The 19,748-nt window shown below is 44.6% G+C and overlaps 1 protein-coding gene across 11 annotated transcripts in view; it reads left to right on the plus strand.

Annotated features, from left to right (window-relative positions):
• The first annotated feature begins 12,981 nt into the window (after window positions 1-12,981).
• LOC134346695 (ras/Rap GTPase-activating protein SynGAP-like) overlaps window positions 12,982-19,748 on the plus strand; it is a 663,780-nt gene continuing 657,013 nt past the window's right edge. For all 11 annotated transcript variants that reach the window (XR_010017990.1, XR_010017989.1, XM_063048226.1 and 8 more), the window contains exon 1: window positions 12,982-13,078. Coding sequence is in view for 9 of the 11 variants with exons in the window: in XM_063048226.1 (XP_062904296.1) it covers window positions 13,057-13,078 (22 nt within the window). In the remaining 2 variants the exon portion in view is untranslated. The remainder of the gene's footprint in view (window positions 13,079-19,748) is intronic.

The following is a 19,748-nucleotide window of genomic DNA, read 5'->3' on the forward strand; positions in this document are numbered from 1 at the left end:
GAGTATTCTTCAAGCAAATCTAGGAAAGGATTAATCTAAAAAGTTCAGATAATGAGAGATGGAGGAGACGTGATTGGAGTGAACAGAAAATGAGCCTCATTGCTACATACACAAAATGGTGGAGGTACTCAGCAGGTCAGGCAGCATCCATAAAGGTGGATAAACTGATGACGTTCTGGGCTGAGACTCTTCATCAGGACTGGAAAGGAAGCGGATAGAAGCCAGAATTAGAAGTTGATTGGGATGGAAAGTATTACAAGCTAGAAGGTGATGGGTGAATCAAGGTGAAGGGTAAGATAGGTGGGTGGAGAGGGTGAATCAAGTGAGAAGCTGTGAGGCGATAGGTGGAAAAAATAATGTGCTGAAGAAGAAGGAATCTGATAGGAGAGGAGAATGGACCATAGGAGAAAGGGAATGAGAAGTGGCACCAGAGAGGTGATAGGCAGGTGAGGAGAAGGGAAGCAGTAAGAGAGGAACCATTTTTGGCAATGAGAAAAAGAGAGAAGGGGGAGAGGAGAGAAATTACCAGAAAGTAGAGAAATGGATGTTTATATCATCAGGGTTGGATGCTACCCAGATAGAATATGAGGTGTTGTTCCTCCAGTCTGAGAGTGGCCTCATCGTGGCAGTTGAAGAAGCCATGGACAAACATGTCACAATGGGGATGAGCAACAGAATTAAAATGGTTGGCCACGAGGAAATTCTGTTTATTGTGGACTGGATGGTATTAGGGCTTTTTCCTCAGCTGGGGAGATCAGGGCCTGTTCCTGTGTTGTCTTGTTCAATGATACAACCATTCAGACTTTGTACACTCCGCACTGAGCATGTACAGCCAACCACAAGTTTACTCATATCCCACTGAAGGATAGTTGGAAAATTTAGTTTCAGAGTCATCTGTCCCGAGCCATGTACATCCCTCACCACATGTCATGTCAAATTATTCACACACTGTAACTAGGAATATAGCTTTCTGAAGTTATATTCCTTCCACTAAGATAATGCTGATGGTTTTGGCTCTCTCCTTGAGGAGCCTGCTCCATGGATTACTCCCTGGAGTATTTCTTCCTGCAGCTGCTCTCAATTCCATCCCATTCCAGAGCTCAGACCAAAGTGAATCACTTTGTTACTGGAGAAACACAGCAGGTCAGGGAGTGTCTATGAACAGGAACAAAGAGGCAATGTTTCTGGCCAAGACCCTACAATTGCCCTGCATCTGCAGAATCTCTTGTGTTTATTGTTACATTTCATTATACCTTAAACTGGCAGGCATTTCACAACTCACTATTTCCTCTTCCACTGACAGTACCAGGTAGTTTACTAATTTTCTTTTTATAATACATCAATTTAAATTTATTCCACTGTAATCGTTCCAAAGCAGAACCACATTAAAGTCATCTTGGGGTCTTGGGCACTGCCAGAGCGGGGCAGTACAGAACCCATGGCCTGGAGGGACTGTTCCCATGCTGTTCTATGTTTGGCGCTCTAAATCACAGTCTGGCAGAGTGGCACAGTGGGTAAACGCCACTGTCTTGCAGCTCCAGATACCTGGGTTCAATCCCAACCTCTGGCACTGCCTGTGTGGAGTTTGCCCTACTCCTCCTCCACTCCCTCTGTGACATGGGAGTCACTGTAGTCAATTAATCAAACATCCCAGAGTGTCGGCTGTCAGAAAAATTGGGCAAAGAGGGAAAGTCAAAGTTGTTATGTGCACAGGTGCAACCATAGACTGACTTGCAGCAGCATCGCAGTCACATAGCATCAGATAAGCAGAATTCACAAGAAAAAAGGCATAAATGACACTTAAATTCAACACAGTTTCTTACTAGAAAGGGCACAATTGGAACTTTGAAAAGTTAGTTTTCGTGCAAAGTGATCAAAGTGGTCATAGTATTGCTATATTGAAGTAGTTCTTGGGATTCTGCAAGTTGGTTCAAGAACCAAATGGCTGAGGAGAAGTAGTTGTTCTTGACCCTCATGGTGTGGGATGAGGCTTCTCTAGCCCAGTGCTAGCTGTGAGAAGATGGCATAGCCCAGATGGTGAGGATTTTTGCTGATAGATGATGACGATGATGCTAAAGATGGTTTAAGTGTGGTGACAAGGAATGACCTTGGTGCATAAGGTACAACCAATGAGGGTGGAGATAAGATCTAATGGTCCATCACCACGATGTCCTCCTGATCTGCATGGGAGGCCCAGTAGAATGGCTGGCTTTGAAAAGCACTCACCACCAATTCTGAGTCTCCCACAGCCACCCAGACCCTTCTGTCCCCACCCCTCCATCATTCCATTGCCACAAGTATCTCACCAAGCTAAAACTGAGTCAAAAGATGCTTATGATGAAGGTGAGGGACATTAGTCAGGAAGAAGGGAAGTGAGATGAGCATTGTGGAAGGAACAAAGCATGAAGGACCCAGGTTTGATCCTGACGTCCAGTGCACTCTATGTGGAGTCTGTACATCCTTTCTATGAACCAAACCTTTTCTGGAGTTGTAATGTCTAATACTAGAGGATATTCAGGTGAGGGGGGAGTTTAAAAGAGATGTGCAGGGCAAGCTCTTTGCACAGAAAATGGTAGGTGCCTGGAATGCGCTGCTGGGCTGGTGGAGAAGGCAAATATGATAGAGGCATTTAAGACACTCTTAGATAGGCACATGAACATGTGGGGCATGAAGTGATGTGAACATTGTGTAGACAGAAATGGTTAGGTTAGTTAGGCAGTTAATTAGTTTGGTACAGTGTCACGGGCTGAAAAGCCTGTTCCATGACTGTGTGAGAGCCCTCCAGTGCTCCCGTCTTCTCTCAGGTGTTCAGCTTGGCAGGACAACTGGCCACCCTAAGTGTGTCAGTGATGACAACAAGAATCAAGTAGCAAGAGGCAAATGGGATGGATGGCATTGTTGCCTCGTGGATAGTTCAGAAATCTGATGGTGGAAGGGATGAAGCTGTTCATAAAATGTGAATGTATGCCTCCAGGCCCCTGTACCTTCTTGAATGGTAACAGTGAGAGGAGGACATGTGCTGGGTGGGGAGGGTCCTTAATGATAGATGTCGCTTTCTTGAGACATCAGCTTTTGAAGATGTCATTGATGCTGGAGAGCTAGCACCCAAATGGAGCTGGCTGAGATTAAAACCTCCGCAAATTAGCTGAAGGGACAAAACGGAGACAGGGAAATGATCAGAGGTTGGGAGAGATAAAGAGGTGAAGAGGGAAAGGGAGAGATCAAGAGTTAGGAAGGGAAGTGTCACTGGGAAGAAAGGTGGTGGGGATGTTATCACAGCTCCCAGCCCATCCAATCAGAACATCCCACACCACCTCTGATGCATTGAGGAATCAGCTTCTGAAAGCATCCTCGTAGAATATCTTTTTAACCAGAGGGTGGTGAATCTGTGGAATTCATTGCCATATATGGCTATGGAAGCCAAGTTTTGGGGTTTTTTTTAAGTGGAAGTTGATAGTTTTTGATTATTAAGGGAGTCATAGAGAAATACAGGACAGAAATAGGCCCTACGGCCCATCCAGTCCATGCCAAAATCACTTAAACTACCTACTCCCATTGACCTGCACCAGAATCATAGCCCTCCAAATCCCTACTATCCATGTGCATATCCAAACTTCTCCTAAATGTTGAAATCAAACTTGCATGCCCCACTTTTGCTGGTAACTCATTCCACACTCCATGATGCTCTGATTGAAAAAGCTTCCCCTTGTGTTCCCCTTAAACTTCTCACCTTTCATCCTTGACCCCTGGTTATGGTCCCACCCAACCACAGTGGAAAAAGTCTGCTTGCATTTACCCTGTCAATATCCCTCATAATTTTGTATACCTGTATCAAATCTCCTCTCATTTTTTTTACCCTCTAAAGAATACAGTCCTAAACTATTCAATCTCTCCTTATAACTCAGGTCCTCCAGACCTGGCAACATCCTTGCGAATCTTCTTCTTCTTCTTCTTTCAACCTTGTTGACATCTTTCCTGTAGGTAGGTGAACAAAACTGCACACAATACTCCAAATTAGGCCTCACCAATGTCTGATACAACTTCATCATGAAGTCCCATCTTCCGTACTCAATACATTGATTTATGAAGGCCAATGTTCCAAAAGCTTTCTTTACAACCCTATCTACCTCTGATGTCACTTTCAATGAATGTACCTACCTGCATTCCCGATCCCGTTGTTCTACCACTCTCCTTAGTGCCCTACCATACATACACTGTGCCCTACCATACCCAGCCCTGACTATCCTTAGCCAGTCCATATCTCCAAATACTTATATATCAGGTCTCTTTCATACCTTCCAATAACTTTCCCACAACTGATGTCAGATTCACCAGCCTATAATTTCCAGCTCTCTGTTCAGAGTCTTTTTTTTTAAACAGTGGAACAACACTGGCTATCCTCCAGTCCTCTGGTACCTCTCCTGTCACTACGGATGTTTTAAATATCTCTGCTAGAGCCCTGGCAATTTTTGCACTTGCCTCCTGAGGGAACATCTCGTCAGGCCCTGGGGATTTATCCACCTTGATTTGCCTCAGGTTAGCAAACACTTCCTCCTCTGTAATCTGTACAGGGTCCATGAAGTCAATGCTGCTTTGCTTCACTTCTATAGACTCTGGATCCATCTCCCAAGTAAATACAAATGCAAAGAAAGCACTTAAGATTTCCCACATCTCTTCTGGCTCCACACAAGTCAAGTTTATTATCAGTTAACTATGTACATGCATATAACTTATATAACCATATAGTGTATATAGAAATGAGATCATTTCTTCAATCCAGGGTGTAAAACACAGAGGTACACATAACCCTCTTAACACATGATGTTATGAGGTAAGGATAAAATCTACAGATGAATCACACGTAAGTAACAAACTAAAGTGCATTAAAATTAAATATTGTACTGCAACAGATTAACCAGTGACATTTCACAGGGAGTTCAAAAGCCTGATGGCCTGGAGTAAGAAACTGTTTCTCATCCAGACCATTCTTTTTTTATGCATCATAGTCTCCTGCTTGATGGTAGAAAGTCAAAGAGGATGCTGGATGGGTAGGTGGGACCTATAATAATACTAAGGGCCCTGCATATGCAGCACTCCTGATAAATGTCCCGATGGGTGGTCGGGAGACCCTATGATCCTCTCAGCTGTTCTCATACTCTTTTGTTGGGAATTCTGGTCCGATGCTCAACTGCTCCCATACCGGATGTCTTGTCAGGATGCTCTCAAAGCTGCTCCTGTAAAACAGAGTAAAGGTGGGGAGTGAGCCTTGTTTGTTTCAACCTTCTTAGGAGGTTCAGGCGCTGCTGTGCCTTCTTGTTCAGGGAGAAGTTGAGGTCAGAGGTGATGTGAGCTCTACTGAGGAGCTATGTATTCACAGAGGGTGGTGTTTCGTCCAAGATGATCTCCTTTGCCTTCTTCACATTCATGCTAGTTTGTTCTTCTCTCATTAATCCACCAGCCACTCCACTTCCTCTCTATACTCCATCACCTCATCGTTCTTGGTGAGGCCAGCTGCTGCTGTGGCATCCACAAACTTGATGATCCAGTTTGAGCTGAATCCTGCAACACAGCCATGCATCAGCAGTGTGAACAGTCCTTTGTCAGGAACATGAACACACAGCCTTGGGGAGTGCCAGTGCTCAGCATAACGGGACAAGAGACATTGCTGCCCACACGGACTGACTGTGACCTTATTGTTAAGAAGTCCAGTATTTCTTTGCTGAGGGAGGTGTAGAGACACAGCGAGGACAGTTTCCCCTCCAGTGTCTGGGGTATGACGGTGTTGAACGCTACCATTCTGTTCTTGTAGAGGACCAATTTTGTCCCTTGCAATCCTTTTGCTCTTAGCATATCTGTAGAATCCCCAAAGATTCACTTTCACCTTGTCAATCAACTTCCCAGCTCTTTACTTCACCCCTCCCCTCCTAATTTTACCAACCACCTACTACCTAGCACTTCTTCCACTTCTTCCTCCCCTCCCCGCTTCTTGCTCTAATTTCTCATCCTATTTTCTAGTCCTGATGAAGGGTCTTGACCTGAAACATTGACTGTTTACTCCTTTCCATAGATGCTGCCTGGCCTGCTGAGTTCTTCCAGCATCCTGGGTGTATTGCTTGGGTTTCCAGCATCTACAGATTTTCTTGTCTTAATAAATCAGCCATCATTGAATGGCGGAGCAAACTCAATGCTCTGAATGGCCTAATTCGGTCCCTGTATCTTATGGTCTTGTGGGGGGAATCGGCTGGTAGGTGTTACAGGGCAGATTCTCAGAGTCAGAATCAGGTTTATTATCACTGGCATAAGTCATGAAATTTGTTAACTGAGTAGTAGCTGTTCAATATAATGCATAACTTAGAAGAAGAAAAATAATAATAATAAAAATAAATGAGTAAATCAATTACAGTATACATATCAAGCCAAGTCAAGTCTCTTTTTATTGTCATTTCGACCATAACTGCTGGTACAGTACACAGTAAAAACAAGACAACGTTTTTCGGGACCATGGTGCTACATGAAACAACATAAAAGCTACACTAGACTACAAGGCATTACAATAAATAATAAACAAGACAATAGGCACAGTAGAGGGTAGTTGGTTGGTGTCAGTCCAGGCTCTGGGTATTGAGAAATGTGATAGCTTGGGCGAAGAAACTGTTGCATAGTCTGGTTGTGAGAGCATGAATGCTTCGGTGCCTTTTGCCAGATGGCAGGAGGGAGAAGAATTTGTATGAGGGGTGTGTGGGATCCTTCATAGTGCTGTTTGCTTTATGGATGCAGTGTGTGGTGTAAATGTCTGTAAGGGCAGGAAGAGAGACCCCGATAATCTTCTCAGCTGACCTCACTATCCGCTGCAGGGTCTTGCAATCCGAGATGGTGCAATTTCCAAACCAGGCAGTGATGCAGTTGCTCAGGATGCTCTCAATACAACCTCTGTAGAATGTGGTGAGGATGGGGGGTGGGAGATGGACTTTTCTCAGCCTTCGCAGAAAGTAGACACTGCTGTGTCATGGTTCAGTCCATGAAGTCCGCATTCTGGTTCACGGTCCGGTCCATTGACCCTTGCTCCAGGTTTTCCTGTCTACCCTGTTTCTGTTCCTGTTGAGCACTAATTGAGGCAGCTGATTCTCATTGGGGCTGGCTGCATAAATACCTCCAGAGACCAGGGCATGTCTGCTGGATTGTTCTTATCCTTACTCCTCGTATCCCTTCCCCTGCCTTCTGTTTCCTTGCTTGAAGCCTTGACTTATCTTGCCAGTAACTCTTGCCTCACCTTGAATTACCTGAAGCCTTGCCTTGTCTTGCCGGTAACTCTTGCCTCGTCTCGCCTGAAGTCTTGTCTTGGAGCCACCCTGTACCTAGCTCCCTTCCTGTCCCTTGCCTCCATCGGGTAAGCCAGGCCAGATTGCCATTACCCTGCGGTGGGTCCTGTCCCTTCCTGTCCCTTGCCTCCGTGGGGTAGGCCAGGCCAGATTATCGTTACCCTGTGGTTGGTTCTGTCCCTTCCTGCCCCTTGCTTCCATCGGGTGGAGATCCGCGCCCTGCCCAGGAGGAGTTTCAAGCCCCCAAGCCTCGTCTCAAGACTTTGGTCTCAAGCCTCACCTCAAGTCTCTGGTCTCAAGCCTTGCCTCGAGTCTCTGGTCTCCAGCCTCGCCTCGAGTCTCTGGTCTCAAGCCTCGCCTCGAGACTCTGGTCTCCAGCCTCGCCTCGAGTCTCTGGTCTCAATCCTCACCTCGAGTCTCTGGTCTCAATTCGCGCCTCGAGTCTCTGGTCTCAATCCTCGCCTCGAGTCTCTGGTCTCAATCCGCGCCTCGAGTCTCTGGACTCAAGCCTCGCCTCGAGTCTCTGGTCTCAAGCCTCGCCTCAAGTCTCTAGTCTCAAGCCTTGCCTCAAGTCTGAAGACTCCAGCCTCGTCCTGCCTGCCAGCCATGTCACATCCTTGTCTAGTTCTGGGGTCTGAGCCAGAGGCAAGACCCAGGTTCTGGGTCCTTGTCCAGTCTCTGGCTCGGAGTCCAAGCCCGGACTCCTAGCTCTCTTGTCCAGTCCTGTTCCGGGTTCCTGGTTTTCATGTCCATGTCCTAGCCCTCACCCTGTATCCTAGTCCTGTCCGTACTACTTCAGTGTCTGTGTCTTGCACTTGGGTCCATTCCCAGCCACCCCACTATGACATGCTGGGCTTTCTTTGTTGTGGAGCTGATGATGAGGGACTAGGTCAGATTCTCCACCAGGTGAACACCAAGAAATTTGGTGCTCCTAACAATCTCTACGGAGGAGTCGTTGATGTTCAGTGGAGAGAGGTCGCTCCGTGTCCTCCTGAAGTCAACAACCATCTCTTCTGTTTTGTTCACATTCAGAGACAGGTTGTTGGCTCTGCACCAGTCCGTTAGCCGCTGCACCTCCTCTCTGTATGCTGACTCATCATTCTCACGGATGAAACCCACCACAGTCATGTCATCGGTGAACTTGATGTGGTTTGAGCTGTGTGTTGCAGCACAGTTGTGGGTCAGCAGAGTGGACAGCAGTGGACTATATATTGAATAGATTACAAATCACGCAAAAAACAGAAATAATATATATTAAATATTAAATAATATATATGAATAGATTACAAATCATGCAAATATCAGAAATTATATATATCTATCAAGGCCAACGTGCTTTTGGCACATTGGCCTTGATAGATCAAAGTATTGAGTACAGAAGATGGGATGGTACGTTGAAGTTGTATAAGACATTTGTGAGGCCTAATTTCAAGTTAAGTATTGTGCACAGTTTTGGTCACCTACCTACAGGAAAGATGTAAACAAGATTGAAACATGATTGAAAGAGTACAGAGAATATTTACAAGGACATTGCCGGGTCTGGAGGACCTGAGTTATAAGGAGAGATTGAATAGGTTAGGACTGTATTCTTTAGAGTGTAGAAAATTGAGATGAGATTTGATAGAGGTATACAAAATTATGAGGGGTATAGATAGGGTAAATGCAAGCAGACATTTTGACTGTGGTTGGGTGAGACCACAACTGGAGGTCATGGGTTAAAGGTGAAAGGTAAAATACTTAAGGGGAAAATAAGGGGAAACTTCTTCACTCAGAGAGTGGTGAGAGTGTGGAATGACCTGTCAGCACAATTAGTGCATGTGGTTTCGATTTCAATATTTAAGAGAAGCTTGGATAGGTACATAGATGGGAGGAGTATGGAGGGCTATGGTCTTGGTGCAGGTCAGTGGGACTGGATGCGCTAAAGGGTCAGTTTCTGTGCTGTAGTTTTCTCTGACTCTATGACTTGACTCCTTTAGTTCTGAATTCCCTGATAACATCCCCAGCAAAGCAAATCTGTTGACTGTGCTACTGAAACCGACCATAAACCCCATCTCCATGATTCTATGAGAAGATGAATTTCAGATTGTGCAGATTCCCAACTTCACCAGTCTCTTAGTTCTAGAATACCAATTTCAGCAGAGGGAACATTGTGCCTGTATTTATTCTGTCAAATCTATTTGCATTTATCAAGATATCAGATAATCCATCCCTGAGAGATAAATTGCTGGGAATTTATACTGCTCAGAAACATATCTCTTCACCAACATCATCTGTGCCAACTAAATTGGCTAACTGCTCTGGTCCCAATGACCTGCATCTGCTCTATATCCCTATAAAACTTTATATAGTCTGAATCTCTTTTAAATATTATAATTGTACACACCTCTATCACTCCTTCTAGCAGCTTGCTGCATGTTCCCACCAACCTGGGTGTGGAAAAGTTACCCTTCAGATCCCTTTTAATTTTTTCCCCTTTCATTTTAAAATGATACACTTGAGTTTTGGACTCCCTTACCCTAGGAAAAAAGCTGTAGTTATTCACATTATCTATTATCTTCATGATTTTATGAACCACTATACTGTCATTCCTTGGCCTCTTTTGTTGCAAGGAAAATAGTCCCAGTTGCTTTGGGCAGGTGAGGTTCATCAGTTATGGCTGGCAGCACATCTCGGAGAAGGAAAACACTGCTCTCAAACCTCCGCTGTCTTGCAGCCATACCCACTCATTTGGAAGGCCTAAGGAGTAAACAGAAAGTGAAAAATCCAGAACTAGAGTCCGTAACACAGTCCTACACTGAGCTCAATGCTGACTGACAACTCCTATGACACCTCTGGTACCAAACCGTATTGGTGTTTGCCGTGCCTTTGGGTTCATCAGATGCATTGAAAGGGGAGCTTGCTACCTGGGCAACAGCTTGCTCTCCATGTCGTTCAGCCTAGTTTTGCGTATCTAGGGTGCAATATCCACGGTCAACGCTGACCAACTTTGACCTCAGCTCATACTACCCCGAGATTCATTTTCTTGCAGGTGTTCACAGTAGGACAAAGAAATACAATAGAATCAATGGAAAACAACACACAATGACTAGCAAGCAACCAATGTTCAGAAGAAAACAAACTGTGCAAATACATAAATAAATGAATGAATAAAAAATGATCGATATATAGAGATATATACATTAATAGATACATATATAAATAAACAAACATATACATACATACATAAATAGATAAATAAATACATAGGTTGGTAGGTAGATAGATAAATAAATAAATAAATAAATGCTACTGAGAACATAAGATGTGGGACAACACCAAGCACTTATCCAAGTTAAGTTCATTTGCTATATCTGGCCCACTTCCCAAGTTGGTTTACATCCTCTTGTAAATGTAATTAACCCTATTTACTGCCCTTTTCTTTAAGATATTATTATATGGGGACAGATGTGGAGATGGGACGAGATGGGGGAAGACAAAATGGTAGATATGATGAGGAAAGTGGAGAGATACAGAAACGTGGCAGAGATGTTAACATGAAGAAAAAAAGGAGAGGAGAGCGAAAGGGAGGGAGAAAGATGTGGACTGATAGAAGGGTACAATGAGGTATGAAGGCTGTTAGGAAGATGGAAAACGAAATGGAGATGGGGAAAGAGAGTGAAAGTGAAATAAAAGTCATATTCAATTTACTTTCAAAGTACACATGCGTATGTCACTTCGTACATACTACCTTGAATTATAGGGGAAATGGGGTCAGAGTTTTGGTCATAGAGCACTACAGTACAAAAGGAGGCCCATTCGCCCATCTAGTCTATGCTAACCAGGTCTTCTGCTTAGTTCCAACTACAGCATGCACCAGAACCGTAGCCCTCCATACCCCTCCCATCTATGTACCCATCTAAACTTCTCTTAACTGTTGAATTGGCACCTACTACTTTCGCTGGCACCTTGTTCCACTCTCCTACCACAATGAGTGACAATCTCTCCCTCACTGGGAGAGATCAGATGACAGGGAGATCCTCTCAGCTTCCTGGTGGTGAAATTCAACATTATCCAGCCACACTGGTATAAACCATAGATGGAGTTGGCACCAGAGTCAATAAGTGATGAAGTAGGTAATAATAAAGCAAATATTTTGCTTCATAGTTCTAATGTCGGTCATTAATCTCTGAAGCGATTTCAAGCCTGCAGACTTCAGTTTCGGTGGGGGGGGGGCGGTGGTGGTGAGGTTTCCGAGAAGTAGTACCTTCTGAATGGTTATGCGAAGCCCTGGTGGATCAATAGAGTTCAACAAACAGCCTAGCATGATTTACTACAATGGACACAAAGCTGGGCAAAGAGCCAAGAACCCACGTGTGGCATTAGCTTTACAGTGGAGCCTTCACGTTACTCTAGGCGTCCTTGCCCCAATAACTTTTCAAATCTTCTGGGAGGCTAAACAACTTGGGCCTGAGTTAGAGTTCAGGAGAGGGAGGGGTAATGTTATTGAAATATATGTCCCGAGGGGTCTGGCAAGGGAGATATTGGGATGTCTCCACGTGGAAAATACTTGAAAGTGGGGCATAATTATGGGATAAGGGGAAAATCCCACAATCTACCTCTCCCGTGTCACACTGCATAACCTCGGTCACTCTTGAAGTAAAGACGGATTGGAGTGTCCGTGTCTGCTATCTGGCCAGGTCCATATAATTGTTTATCTCTATCAAATCGAAATTATTGCCGTATTACAAATACGTGCATGCACAGGTGCAAAGAACAAAATTACTATTGGATTTGCTGTATATAACAAAGCATAGTGGCTGCATTACCCCACTTTGCAAAGGAAACCTTTGTTCCCCAAACAATTTCCTCCTGGGGACGTCCCAGAAAAAAAGGCGCCATGCGAATACATTTTTAAAAATCACTGTGCCTGTGCAATCATCCCAAAATATATTCACGCCAAATTAATTCAGTTGCATGAAAATGGATTGTCGCCTCCTTTAAAAAATGACGGGAGAGGAATTTGGGAGAAATGCGTCAAACGCTGTGGAAAGCGCCGCACGTTAGTAAGCCCGGAGCCTGGGAACTCGCTAAATTGGTCAGTGCCGAACGAGGCGGCGGCGCTGATGTGAGAGCGCACGGTGTTGGGGGAAAGTGGGGAGACCCAGGCAACGGTGCCCTAGGGCTGGTCAGGGGTCCTGAGCCTAGGCACTGCATCTTGGGCGTGGATTGTGTTTCTATTTCGGCCCCTAATCCGCGATAAACCTTCAGCCACATCCAATCCAGTGGGAATTACACTAAAGTTACCCAGGTACGTTGGCCGCTCTCCATTCTTAAAGGGAAGGCGCCACATCTTCTGCTTGTATGTGTGTGGGGATGTTTTTATTTTACGTCGGCTGTTTTTAAATAAAAAAAATGGCTTGAACCTTTAAGGGCTAGATTTATCGCAGCTCTTCTGAGGAGAGGGTGAAGGCGGTCAGTTCCTCCAGGGAGGAAGGGAAGTTAAGGCGAGAGAGGAAGGTAGAGGCAAGTTGGAGGTACCACCGGACCGGTTGACGATGCGGTACTGGGTGAGTCACTCTTCGAGGTGGTTCGCTCCCTTCCCACAGCCGCGTCGCCTTTAATTGGTCCCAGTGGCAGCATCCATTTCCCCCCACCTCCCTCCTCCCCACCCCCCTCCCCTCACTCCGTCGCCTATGATCAAGATCCGGAATCAATTGCAACCCCCCAAAAAATCCTAACAGACGGGGCCAGAGGAAGAATGTCTTATGGCTCCTTCAGAGGTAATTGCTAATTTATTCCTGCAATGGTTGTATTATGTGTGTGTGCGTGCGAGAGGGAGAGAGAGCGAGAGAGCGAGCTGGGATTTTGCACTCAATCATTGCTTCATTTTAAGCTGCTTCTACTTACAGTTAGGGCCGATTATTTGTGTAACAAAAAAAGGAAGATTATGCGTTTTCTTTTGTATGCTGTGACGCAGGAACTTAATTTATTAGAGATGCCTCGCTTTACGATTTCTCTTGTTATGTAGAGGCTGGTATTTGGAGTGGAGAGACTTGTCCTGAGAACCAGTCCGTCTATGTATATATAAATATTTTTTATATAATTAACGCACAACAGTTTGACAGTCCGATACATTTACAGTAGGATTGTTGCCAGGATCGTTATTGACCACGAGCCGCTGTGGGGGTAAACCCGAGAGACATTTTAATAAATGTGTTTCAGCACCGCGAACAGCTCCGAGCGCGGGGTGGGAAGTGATGGTGGTGTGTGTGTGTTGGGGGGTGGTTGTTGGTTGTGGTGAAATAAGGTGCCTTAGCTTTTTTTATCTGCCTTCACACACATCCTTCAACCCGCTCTCAAATGCTGCCTGCAGTCTTATTTGGGAGTATGTACTCCGCTGCTGTCGGAAGCGAGAGCGCTGTTGTAAAAGTCGCTCGGCGTTTCATATTATGTAACCTGCAAGGGGTAGCCATTAATGCTGCGGAAGGTAGCAGGGGGTGACGGGCCGGGTGGCCCACGGCAATATTGCATCCTTCAATTGCAAAGAGCTGGAGGTCTCAGCGTTTGCATTGGGGGCGGGAAGGGGAAGGGGATGGGAGTGAGATACGGAGAAAGAAAGATGGAGAGTCGGTATCCAGGCAACTGCATGGTTTGGATCTTGGTGTCCTTTAGACGAAGTCCTCAAGTCCTTGGTTGCCGATTCCCTCCATGTGGTAGCAGGTGGGAGGGCGGCTGCAAAGGGAGAAATAAGGTGGGAGAAATAGAGGTAGCCAGATTAAAACAGGTCACAGCATCGCTCCAGTGGCTGGAGATAGATCTGAGAGAGGCAGCGGGTGGGTAAGATCAGAGCCCAAGACGTTCAACCGCTGTACCAGTGAGGCCGGCGAACGAACAGCCCAAAGTTCGAGAGCGAGGGCGGTGTTGTCCCTTGCATACACGAGAGCCGAAATCGAATAGGAACTTGCAGCGCCATTCCGGACAACTCCGCTACCCGGGCCGGGTTTCCGGTTGAAGTCTGTGATTAGAGGCACGTGGGGCCGCTTGCTGCGAAACTCCAGCCCATTGTAAAACTGTCTGCCAGGAATGGAAGGAAGCAGTCCCGCGGAAAACGGATGGCCGGGACCCGCGGCCCGCTGCCGCGCTGCATTCATTCGCTCGCACGTGAGTGTAGGTTGTTTGGATACTTGTTCTCCCTCAATGTCATCTCCGGTGTCCAGTGCAGATATTGTTTACACTGGCCGGAATTAAACCTCGTCCAACCGCATCAAACGGTTCTTGTGACACTGGATCGTGGAGAGCGGGCAGTGAGTCTGGTTCAGGGTTTATATATAGAATAATGCATGCCCAGGGAGTGAGTTACTGGGATGAAATCTAATCGAGGCATTCGGGAGCTGTATATGTAGATTAATAGATATCCAGGTGTGACTTTCATGCTAGAAAAATTGAAGCGTTGAGGCGTTTATATAAAGAACAATGCATACCTAGAAGTGAGTTACAGACTGGAATCTAATGGGGGGGGGGGTTGAATATAGATTCCTTACCGAGGTGTGACTTACAAACTGGGATCTAATCAAGGGGGTCCTGGGGTTATATATTTTGAATAAGTGGAATTCTTTGCCACCGGTAGCAGTGGGGGCAAAGTCTTTCTATGTATTTAAGGCAGAAGTTAATTGATTCCTGATTAATCACGGCATGAAGGGATACAGGGAGAAAACAGGAGGTTGGGACTAAGAGGAAAATTGGACCAACCATGATGAAATGGTAGAGTAGACTTGATGGGCCAAATAACCCAGTTCTGCTCCTACATCTTATGGTCTTATAATGGAGACCCAGGGAGTGAGTTGCAGACTCAGATGTAATCGAGGCATGTAGGAACTTTATATATAGAATAATGGATACCCGAAAGGGTATCTGCAGGGAGAAATCTATACAGGGACCTGTGTTGTTTGTGATGTATATAAATAAACAGAGAAATGGGAGGTGGAGTTTAAGCCGGCTAAGTGTGAAGTGTTGCACCTCGGTTGGTTCAATGTAAAGAGACAGAACACTGTTAAGGGCAGGACCCTTAAAAGTGGTGGGGATCTTGGATTCAAGTTCATAGCTCCCTGAAAGTGGCTGAACAGGTTGATGGGGTGGATAAAAGGCCTATGGCATGCTTGTCTTTATTAGTCAAAGCACTGAGTGCAGAAGTCTGAAATTTATATTGCAGCATTATAAAACTTTAGTTAGGCTGCATATGGAGTACTGCATACAGTTCTGATCACCCCATTAGAGAAAAGATGTTGAGATTTTGGAGAGGGTGCTGAAGAGGTTTACTAGGGCTGGAGGTCATGTGCTATCACGAGAGGTTGGAAAGACCTGGGTTGTATTCTCTAGAGAGGTGAAGGCTGTGTGGAGGTTTGACAGAGGTTAATAAGATTATGAGAAGGGTAGATAGAGTTGACAGACAGTATCTCTTTCCCGGGTTCAAATGTCTAAAATCAGAGGACATGCATTTAAGGTTAGAGGGGGTAATTTCAAAGGAGATGTGAGGGGCAAGTGTTTTACACTGAGACTGGGAGGGTGCCTGGAATGTGCTGCCTGGGGTGGTGTTAGAGGCAGAAACATAAAAGACTTTTAAGAGTCTTTTTTTATAGTCACACAGATGAGAGCAAAACTAAAGGATATGGACATTGTGTAGGCACAGGAGATTAGTTTAGCTAGTCATTTGATCACTGATTTATTTGGTTTGATAGCACATTTTGGGCCAAAGGGCCTGTTCCTGTGCAGTAATGTTCTATGTTCTAAAAGTTATATGCTTGAAAACTAATTGAGGGGTTGAGGTGGTTTATATAAGCACAATGGAAACATGGGTGTGAGTTACAGGCTAGGTTCGACTCTCATTTCGGGTTTAAGTATAAAATAATGGATACCTGAAACGAACTTGTATTCTAATCTTGGAGTCCATGTGTTTTATGGATAAGATAATGTTCACACTGCAGTGAATTGCAGGCCTGAACCTAACTGAGGAGTTTGGAAGAATGAAGGGTGTGTTTTTTTTTATTGACATTTAAGAACTGAAGGGAGTACAGGAGGACTGACATTAAGACACAAGAGCCCGCAAATGTTGAAATGAAGAAAGTGACAGATCTCAGCAGGTAGGCAGAGAAATGGACAGTCAACATGACATTCTTCATCAGGGCTTGTACGGTAAATGCTGAGATGTTTCTACCAGAGGGGGAGTCACAATTGAATGAACGCTGCTATAAAATAAAAAGAGCAAGTCAGTGAAAACCATGAGATATGGAAATCCCTTCTCTCTAAGGTTCAGTGACTCCTCTGAAATTCTCTGCTCCAGAAGGCTGTTCATAAGAAGGATTTAATGTGGATGCAGGTACTTTGTTAAAAGATCATGGGATTGATGAATCTGGCGGGGGGTGGGGGGGTGGTCTGCTATAGAGGAGGAGTTGAGGCCTAGGGTGTATCAGCATAATGATATTGAATGCTAGGATAGGTCTGAAGGGTTGAGTGGCCTGCTTCTGCTCCCAGTTTCCTGTGTTCTGAGGTTTGTCTGAACTCACAGCTCATCGAGGCACTAAGTATAAGAGTTGGATTGTCATGTTACAACTACTCGGATCGTTGGTTTGGCCCCGACTAGAGTATTGTATTCAGTACTGTTTGCCGCAGTACAGGAAGGATGTCATTAAGCTGGAGACGGTGCCGAGGAGATTCACAAGGATGTTGCTGGAACTGAAGGACTTGACTTAGAAGGAGAGACTGGATGGACTGGATAGACTTTTCCCTGGAGTGAAAGAGGCTGTGGAATGACCAGATAGATGTTAATAAAATCATGAGGGGTATAGATAAGGTGGATGGCCACAATCTTCTCCCCAAGGTAGGAAAGTCTAAACCTAGAGGGCATAGGTTTAGGGTGAGAAGGGAAAGGCTTAAAGGGGACCTGAGAAGCAAGTTTTGTGTTCTTTCTCTTTGAGATACAACACAGTAGCAGGACCTTCCAGCCCAGTGAGCCCGTGCCTCCCAGTGACCAATTAACCTACTAACTTGTTCGCCTTTGGACTGTGGGAGAAAACCAGAGTACCTGGAGGAAACCCACACCGTCACGGGGAGAAACAAACGTAGAAACTCCTTCCAGGACAGCGGTATGAAATGAACCCAGGTCGCTGGTGCTGTAAAGCCTTACACTAACTGCTACCCTAAAGATCTACCCCAAGTTCTTCGCACGGACGGTGGTAGGTATATGGGATGAGCTCACAGAGGAAGTGGTGCAACTACAGTGTATGATGCAAGTTGAACATTTTAAAGACGTTTGGACAGATACATGAATTGGAAAGCTTTAAAGGGATTCAGGCTAAAAGGTGTATAGGATGATGACAGACATTGATCGTGTGGATAGTCAGAGGCTTTTTCCCAGGGCTGAAATGGCTAACATGAGAGGGCACAGTTTTAAGGTGCTTGGAAGTAGGTATAGAGGAGATGTCAGGGGTAGGTTTTTTACGCAGAGTGATGGGTGCATGGAACAGGTTGCCAGCGACGGTGGTGGAGGTAGATACGATGGGGTCTTTTAAGAGATTCCTGGATAGGTACATGGAGCCTAGAAAAATAGAGGCCTATGGGTAACCCTAGGTAATTTCTAAAGTAAGTACATGTTCAGCGCAGTACTATTGCTCTGTCGGTTTTCTGTGTAAATTCAGTCAAATAGAGCTAGCTTACTGTAGACGGGCATCTTGGTTGGCATGACACAGTTGTGCTGAAGGGTCTGTTTCTGTGCCGTATAACTCTACAAAACTTTTAAGATCACGTGGTTTATATATGGGATTACAGATACCCAAACACACACACGTTACAGACTGGGATCTAATTTTATTTAGATATTTATACATAACTGGATCAAGTCTACAAATTGTGGAATGATTGCACATGTGTATAGGTAATAGATCAACAGGAATGCTGAACTCAAAAGGTGATTATATGTGCCACAGACTTTTCTACTGGTGAATTGTAAGCATGAAACTCGTGCATTAGATAGCTTAAATTAGGAGTTAAAACTGGCAATCCATTTAATATTTAATTGAGGATTACAGTCAATTATAACTCTAATAATGATTATGTATGAAAGAATTAGAGTCAGAAATTATTCAACCCCTCCTCCCCTCCCCAACCCTCACCAGAAGCTCATTATGTACGAGAAAGAACTGTCTTTGATCAGTACCTACATACAGGAGATTTTATTAAAGAGTACTGCTGATTTATTGGTAATGCATTGATTGAAGATGAAAGGTGTATCCAATTCACACAAACTGCTGAAGGAATTCAGTAGGTCAGGGAACAGAGAACAGTAGAGGAATTGATAGTCGACATTTCCCAAAATGTTGTTCATTTGTAGATTTCTAGGAATGAGCTCAAGGTGAGAATTTTTTGAGGGGTTCAGGTGCTCGAAACAGAATAACAGCAGAGGCCATTTAGCCCCTTAAATCTACCTCACCATCGAATGAATTCTCAGTTGTTCTATCCTTGTACTCCATTTAATCTCCTTGGTTTTATAGCTATGGTAGCAACATATTAATGTTCTCCGATTTAAATTTATTAACTGAACATTTAGTGTTAATATTATTAATAGGAAGCCTGTTGTTCCCCCTGCCTTTGTGTAGAGGCATTTTCTCCCCTTTTCATTTTCCAGTGTTTCTGGTTATGCTCTGTCAGTGTCTTTCCAAAATCCATTGGAGCTTATTGAGGGAATCCAGGACTGTGGTGGTTCAGAATAAGGGAAGGTCACTTAGGACTGAGTTGAGAAGGAAGGTCTTCACTCCAAGTTTGATGGACCTTCAGAGAATCTTTCTGTCCTGGAGGCTTAGCGACTAGGTTCATTCAAAACAAGGATCAATAGATTTCTGAATCAGAATCAGGTTTAATATTGTGTGTATATGTATCTATATTTTCTTATATGCACCATTGATAAAAGTATAATATACTGTGACTTTGAGATTGGAAACTAGTCAAAGAATTCATAATTAATATATACAGCTATGAATACTATGGTAAATTAAGTACAACATTTAACTGTGTATATTACATATTAAACAAGTAGTGCAAAAAGAGATTCCTGGACATCTGTTGACTGTGAAGGAAAGCACAAAATTCCTTGTTGAATGTTAGTACAGACATGAGGAGCCAAGTGATAAAACCTTGCCCCCACATTTTGTGATGTTTCCCTCTTGCCTTCATATTTCAGGGGATTCAACTAAATTTTATCTTGCCATTTCTCAATGTCCAACCACAGGCTCCCTGAAGAGCTCCCGTGGCTGGAAATGAGCCAAAGGGTTTGAGTAATTTTATGCTTACAGCCATGAATAGCAAGGTGAATGACATATACCTAGGTGAAACTAAGGTTCACTACTTCGAAGTACTTGTACCCAGCACTTGCATGGTGCTCTAGACCAGGGTATGGAAAGG

This window comes from Mobula hypostoma, chromosome 5 (assembly GCF_963921235.1).
Source record: "Mobula hypostoma chromosome 5, sMobHyp1.1, whole genome shotgun sequence".
In the NCBI taxonomy this organism is placed as follows: domain Eukaryota; kingdom Metazoa; phylum Chordata; class Chondrichthyes; order Myliobatiformes; family Myliobatidae; genus Mobula; species Mobula hypostoma.